Below are 7426 nucleotides of genomic sequence, written 5' to 3' on the forward strand. Positions count from 1 at the left end.
TGTTGATGTGAAAATTTACCTTCAGAAGAGTTAAGTATCTTGCTCAAGTTCACATACATAGCTTTCATTTTTCAGATCTAGCTTTTGTTTTTAATTTTAGAGAAAGTGCTATGTTTAAGATACAGATACTTTAAATGACTCAAAATATATGTTGTCCATCTGCTGGGTGTGATCTGGTAGAAAGAGCACTGGATTGAGAGGAGAGCATTCAGTTTAATTCCTGACTGTTCTGCTGATGAGCTATGTGATATGGAAGAAGTCCGCTCACCTCTGTGAGCCTCCGTCTTCCCTGCTCTAAGATGCTGGGAGCCTAGTCACACTGGCCTGAGAATGGAGAAGGCATTAAGGCACAAACACTTCCCGTAGATACTTTTCCAGCTTTTGTTAGTATATCTTTGGAGATATAGGGTACTCTTGAATTGCTCCTGGAATGTTTGGAAAGCCTCTTGCAACCTCTAGTAGCATCATACAAGTCCCTTTTCTAGTAGCAAAATTTCTTGTTCAAATCCCTTTTCTACATCTTAATCTAATACCCAGAATGTCTGTGATAAGATGGTGAGTTCTGTAGTTCTTGGCTTTAAGATGGATGTCTAAATATAAGAAGACTTACAACTAAATATCTATTCTCTGAAACAATTTCATTTGAAGTAGCCTGTTTATTCTCATAAGTATATTCTTAATAGTTAAATTATATAATCTGATTTAGCACACATAGATGTGTGATATATTCACTGACAGAATTAATGAGACCTGTTGGGGAGAGTTAAGAAGGAGAAAACCTTAAAGTCCCTGTAATAATTTCTTAGGGCTGTTGTAACAAACTACTGGAAACCAGGTGGCTTAAAACAATAGAATTTATTGTCTCACAGTTCTAGGGACTCTAAGACTGACATCAAGGTGTCAGCAGGGCCACGGCCATCCCAAAACTTGTAGGGAAGAATCCTCCCTTGTCTCTTCCTAGATCCTGGTTATGGCTGTCAACCCTTGGCTTCCTTGACTTGCAGGCGCCTCACTCCACTCTGCTCTGTTGTCACACGGCTGTCCCCACTTTGTGTGTACTCTTTATAAGGCTCTCTCATCTCCAGTAAGAACATCAGTCATGTTAGATTAAGAGCCTACCCTATTCCAGTGTTATCTCATCTTAACTGATTGCACCTTCAGTGACCCTATTTCCAAATAAGATTACACTGTGAGGTACAAGGGATTAAGGCTTCAACATATTTTCTGGAGTTAGACACAATTCAACTTATAAAGGTCACAACTGGAATTACTCAACTTCTTTTCCTTTTCTATTGTTAAGCTGAAAGAAATATTTCCTGAGAAGTTTTAGGGTGGAGGGATGATATTCTGATCACTGGAAATTACTCAGATTCTGTAATATAATTGATTTCTTTCTAGGAATGACATTTACAAACAGCCATGCACAACTTCACTTTCTTCACTGAGTTCACCCTCCTCGGGCTGTCTGCTGACCCCCACATCCAGGCTCTGCTCTTTGTGCTGTTCCTGGGGATTTACCTCCTGACATTAGTGGGGAACACAGCGATGATCTTGACCATCAAGGCTGATGCTCGGCTCCACACACCCATGTACTTCTTCCTCGGACACCTGTCTTTCCTGGATCTCGGTTTCTCCTCAGTCACTGTGCCCAAAATGCTACAGGACTTCTTGTCACAGAAGAAAAGCATCTCTGTGTGGGGCTGCATCACCCAGAGTTTCTTTTTTCTCCTTTATGGGTGTGCTGAAGCCAGTCTTCTCTCTGCCATGGCCTACGACCGCTATGCTGCTGTCTGCCACCCTCTGCTCTACACTGTGGTCATGGACAAGCCTCTCTGCACTGCAATGGTGTGTGCAGCATGGCTGGTAGGGCTTCTGAACTCACTAGTGAATCATCTTTTCATCAACAAGTTACGTTTCTGGGGGTCTAACACCGTCTCCCATTTCTTCTGTGAACTACCGTCACTCTTCCCCCTGTCCTGTTCTGATCCCACTGCCAACGAGTTCCTTCTGTCAGGCTCCAGTGCATTGCTGGGACTTCTGACACTTCCCTTGATCCTGTTCTCTTACTCCAGAATCATTTCTGCCATTCTGAACATCCATTCCTCTGAGGGCCAAGGCAAGGCCTTCTCCACTTGCTCTTCCCACCTCACTGTGGTGCTCCTGTTCTATGGGACAGCTCTGTTCAGGTACATCAGCCCCACCTCAGGCTCAGTGTTGGAACGCGTGGTCTCCGTTCAGTACAGTGTCATCACATCCTTGCTGAACCCTCTCATCTACAGCCTCAAGAACCAGGAGGTGAAGGGCGCTCTGCAAAGGATGCTGAGGAAGTGAACGTGATCCCCAGAGGAGGGATTCTCTGTGTGGTTTTAGTCAGAGAGTGGGGAGGAGGGATATTTGGAAACACCTGGAGAGTAAAAAAAGATATCGGAGGTCAATATAAATATATAAAAAAGTTATCTAGTGGTTCTCAAAGTGTCATCCACATACCAGCAGCATCAGAATGCACATCGTCTGCAAGCTTGCTAGAACGTCTCAGACCCAACCCTGATCTACTGAATCAGAAACTCTAGTCAACAGTCTGTTTCTTAATTATGATCATGGTGCATCCTTGAGTTTGAGAAACAGTGTTTAGCCCAATGAATGTTCGAGAAAACTCTCTTTGGAAAAAGGTGGGATACTGACATCAAGGGGAAGAATCCCACTTAAATGAGAAAGTTGGTAAAGCAGTCAAGAAGAGAACTTTTGACTATGTGATCTTATGATCCGTTTCCCTCTACAAAACTGTAAAAATGAAAATTCCCTATGATATTTTAGGGTGTTATAAGGAGGGGAAGAGCTAGACTGTCCACAAAGGCAGATGCAGCCTGTTCCTTCCACCTCTACTGGGTAGCTGCCGTTATAACAGATTCTTCAGTACAGCATGAGGCCAATGGACAGATGCTCCAGAGCAACAACTAGTGAGCACTTCCTTCACCTCACCTGAGAGCAGCTGAGGGCATTCAACAGCCAGGTCACCAGATTAGAGGTCATGTGTTTGTCCCAGAGAGCAAGGGCAGCCTGAGGTTATGGTGGAAGCAGTATTCCACATGAGACAGCCCTTCGTGTGTCAGCACTTTCACTGAGAAACTCTGCTTCCTGACCTGGTTGTCTGGGCTACACTATCAGGATGTATAGTGATTGGGCATTGGGTTGTTTTTGCTTCTGTACTTTTGGCCACAAGACTACTTTTGTCTCATTCTTCCTGGAGGACTAGTGACCTCTCTCAGTCTTTAACTATAAACTATACGCAGATGACACCACCCTTACAGCAGAAAGTGAAGAGGAACTAAAAAGCCTCTTGATGAAAGTGAAAGAAGGGAGTGGAAAAGTTGGCTTAAAGCTCAACATTCAGAAAACGAAGATCATGGCATCTGGTCCCATCACTTCATGGCAAATAGATGGGGAAACAGTGGAAACAATGTCAGACTTTTCATTGTTAGTGTATAGGAATGTAAGGAATTTCTGTGTATTCGTTTTGTATCCTATGACTTTAGTAAATTCCCTGATTCAGTTCAGTTCAGTTCAGTTCAGTTGCTCAGTCGTGTCTGACTCTTTGCAACCCCATGAATCGCAGCACGCCAGGCCTCCCTGTCCATCACCAATTCCTGGAATTCACTCAGGCTCATGTCCATTGAGTCCGTGATGCCATCCAGCCATCTCATCCTCTGTTGTCCCCTTCTCCTCCTGCCCCCAATCCCTCCCAACATCAGGGTCTTTTCCAATGAGTCAACTCTTCGCATGAGGTGGCCAAAGTACTGGAGTTTCACCTTTAGCATCATTCCTTCCAAAGAAATCCCAGGGCTGATCTCCTTCAGAATGGACTGGTTGGATCTCCTTGCAGTCCAAGGGACTCTCAAGAGTCTTCTCCAACACCACAGTTAGCCCTAGTAATTTTCTGATGGACTTCCCTAATGGCACAGATGGTAAAGAATCCACCAGCAATGCAGGAGATCCAGCTTCAATCCCTGGGTCAGGAGGATCCCCTGGAGAGGGAATGGCTACCCACTCTGGTATTCTTGTCTGCAGAATTCCATGGGCTTGATATTCTATCAACTTAAATTATGAGATAGTATATTTAGGGTTTTCTATGTACAGTATCATGTCATCTGAAAACAGTGAGAGTTTTACTTCTTTTCATATCTGGAGTCCTTTTATTTTTTTCCTTCTCTGATTGTCATGGCTAGGACTTCCAAAACTATGTTGAATACTAGTGGTAAGAGTGAGCATACTTGTCTTGTTCCTGAGGAAATGCTTTCAGTTTTTCACCATTGAGAAGGATGTTTGCTGTGGATTTGTCATATATGGTCTTTATTATGTTGAAGTAGTTTCCTGCTGCTACTGCTAAATCGCTTCAGTCGTGTCCGACTCTGTGAGACCCCATAGACGGCAGCCCCCCAGGCTCCACCGTCCCTGGGATTCTCCAGGCAGGAACACTGGAGTGGGTTGCCATTTCCTTCTCCGGAAGTAGTTTCCTAGTATGCCCATTTTCTGACGTTTTTATCATGGATGGTGCTGAATTTTGTCAAAAGATTTTTCTGCACTGATTGAGATTTTTATCTTTTAATTTGTGGTATATCACATTGATTTGTGTATATTGAAGAATCCTTTCATCTCTTGTATAAACCCTACTTGATCATGGTGTGTGATCCTTTTAATGTGTTGCTGGATTCTGTTCGCTGGAATTTTGTTGAGGATTTTTGCACTTGTGTTCATCAGTGATATTGGCCTGTAATTTTCTTTTCTTGTGATGTCTGTCTGGTTTCTGTGGAATGAGTTTGGAAGTGTTCTTTCCTCTCCAATTTTTTGGAAGAGTTTGAGAAGGATAGGCATTAGCTTGTCTCTAAATGTTTGATAGAATTCACCTGTGAAGCCATCTGGCCCTGGGCTTTTGTTTTCAGGGCAAATTTTTATCACAGTTTCTATTTCAGGGCTTGTGATCAGCCTGTTCATAATTTCTATTGCTTCCTGGTTCAGTCTTATAAGGTTGAACTTTTCCAATAATCTGTCCATTTCTTCCAGGTTGTCCATCTTATTGGCATATAGTTGCTCAAAATACTCTCTTATGATCTTTTGTGTTTCTAAGCTGTTGTAATCTCTCTGGTTTCATTTCTAATTTTGTTGATTTGTGTCTTCTTTTTCTCTTGATGAGTCTGGCTAATGGTCTGTCAATGTTGTTTATCTTCTCAAAGAACCAGCTTTTAGTTTTATTGCTCTTTGCTATTGTTTGCTTCATTTCTTTTTCATTTATTTCTGCTCTGATCTTTATGCTTTCTTTCTTTTTACTAACTTCGGAAGTTTTGGGGTTCTTGTTTCTCCAGTTGCTTTAGGGGTAGGGTTAGGTTGTCTGTTTGATGCTTTTTTGTTTCTTCAGGTAGGATTGCATTTCTATAAGCTTCCCTCTTAGAACTGCTTTTGCTCTATCCCATAGATTTTGAGTTGCTGTGTTTTGTTATCTGTCTCTAGGTATTTTTGACTTCCCCTTTTATTTCTTCAATAAACTTGTTTATTTAGAAATGTATTGTTTAATCTCTGGGTATTTTTGTTTTTTACAGGTTTTTCCTGTAATTGATACCTAGTCTCATAGTGTTGTGGACAGAAAAGATGCTTAATATGATTTTAATTTTCTTTAATTTACCAACCCTTGATTTGTGACCCAAGGTGCGATCTATCCTGGAGAATGTTCCTTCTGCACTTGAGAAGTGTAGTCTTCTGCATTTGGATGGAATGTCATGAAGATATCAATTAGATCTATCTGGTCTAATGTGTCATTTGTGTTTCTTCATTAATTTTTTAATTTTTTGTTTTGATGATCTGTCCATTGGTGTAAGTGCAGTGTTAAAGTCCTCTACTGTAATTGTGTTTGTGTGGATTTTCCCTTTTTCCACTCTTCTTTCAGGAGAATTATCTTATTCTTTTAATTGGGAGTGGTTCCTCTGCTTCTTCATTTTATTTATATTTCTCTGACTTGATGAATTTGGGAGAAACAGTTATCTACTGTTGTCTTGAAGAAGCTGTTATTTTAGGTGGGAGCATCTCTGTGTAGACTCCATGAGTCTAATATTTTTGGTGTGAGGTCTGCTTTTAGTATGGATGCCTGCCACATCTTTCCTCAATGTGTACTGGCTGTTATCCCCTTGATAGGGGGTGTGATTAGTGTTGCGGTGACCAGAGCCTGCACGGGATGTTAAACAGTGCCTCCTCTTTGCTCTGTGGTTCTCACAACCCGGCCAGAGGCAGGGTCTGCTTCCCAGTTGGAATAGAAGCCCCCAGATCCATTTCGGAGAGCTGCAGTGTAAAGTAGAACTGTCAGGAGCACGTCTACAGGGAGAAGAGTTGTGGAGTATTCCACTGCAAGAGCTATTCACCAGGGAGCGCATTGCCTTATGGTGTCACCTGTCACCTGTTGTGCAGGCTCACAAAGTACACTGTTGTTTTTACTTCCCTCAGCCCTACCTCAACCACAGGAATGCAGGTAATAGGACTGGGTGTTCCTTAGGCACTGTATTCACCAAGCCACCAGTGCAGTCACCAATACAGATCTTTGGAAGTCAGGCATCAGGCCCACCTGTAGGAGCTATGGAATCAGCCCAGACCCCAGCCCCACCTCCACATGCATGTACCTGGAAAGCCTGTAGCTGGTAACACTGGACCCACCCCAACCACTGGAGTACCATTAGTCCTCTTGGGTATCCCATAGATCTGAGTTTACAAAGCTGCTGGCAGTGGTATAAATAAATACACAGACTTCAAACAGCCTCTGGAACACAGCTCAGATTTCAGCCCCACCTCCATGTGTGCGAGCCATCATCATTTGCACACTTCCAGAGCTCCTGGAGGCAGAGCCATGCCCACTGTGAACAAGCTGAGAATGAGGCTGCAGTGATGGGGCCTCTCCCCTCACACACCCATTAACAATGGGCCTTCTATGGCAGACCTGGGCTCTGTCCTGCATACACTCGTGGTTGCCCCCCAGATCAAACTAGTCTCTTCAGGCTGTCTCTGTGCAACCAGCCTCAGTCCTCTCCCCAGGTCTGTCAGCTGAAGCGTGAGTTTCAGTGCCCAGCCTCCCTCACACACCATCAGATGCATGTATCAGGCTGGGGAGTGCAGCAAGCTGGTCACACCATCTGTGCTGGTCTCTCCATTCTGCCTGCCACAGTCTGGGTGCTGCACTCGCCTCTGAGCTTCTGAAGTTGCTGTCTATCCAAGCTGATCTCCCAACTGGTGAAGGGGATTCTCAGGTAGAACCTTTCTCTCTCACAGCTCCCGCCCAGTGACACAGGTCTCATCCTAATTCTTTTTTTTACTCTTCTTTCCCCCTACCCATTATGCAGTGATCTTTCTTGCAACTTTCATCGTATATCTTCTACCAGCGTTCAGTCAGTAT

The 7426-nt window shown here is 43.5% G+C and overlaps 1 protein-coding gene across 1 annotated transcript; it reads left to right on the forward strand.

The window, feature by feature from the left end:
- The first annotated feature begins 1419 nt into the window (after nucleotides 1-1419).
- LOC120861244 (olfactory receptor 8S1-like) lies at nucleotides 1420-2331 on the forward strand. Its single transcript, XM_040236873.1, has one exon. The coding sequence runs from the start codon at nucleotides 1420-1422 to the stop codon at nucleotides 2329-2331; it is 912 nt and encodes a 303-aa protein (XP_040092807.1).
- The last annotated feature ends 5095 nt before the right edge of the window (nucleotides 2332-7426 follow it).

The sequence above is a fragment of the Oryx dammah genome, unplaced genomic scaffold (genome assembly GCF_014754425.2).
Source record: "Oryx dammah isolate SB20612 unplaced genomic scaffold, SCBI_Odam_1.1 HiC_scaffold_11232, whole genome shotgun sequence".
Lineage (NCBI taxonomy): Eukaryota > Metazoa > Chordata > Mammalia > Artiodactyla > Bovidae > Oryx > Oryx dammah.

Excerpts from the sequence above, each read along its gene's own strand:
- LOC120861244 (XM_040236873.1), top strand. The coding sequence starts at position 1,420 with ATGCACAACTTCACTTTCTTCACTGAGTTCACCCTCCTCGGGCTGTCT.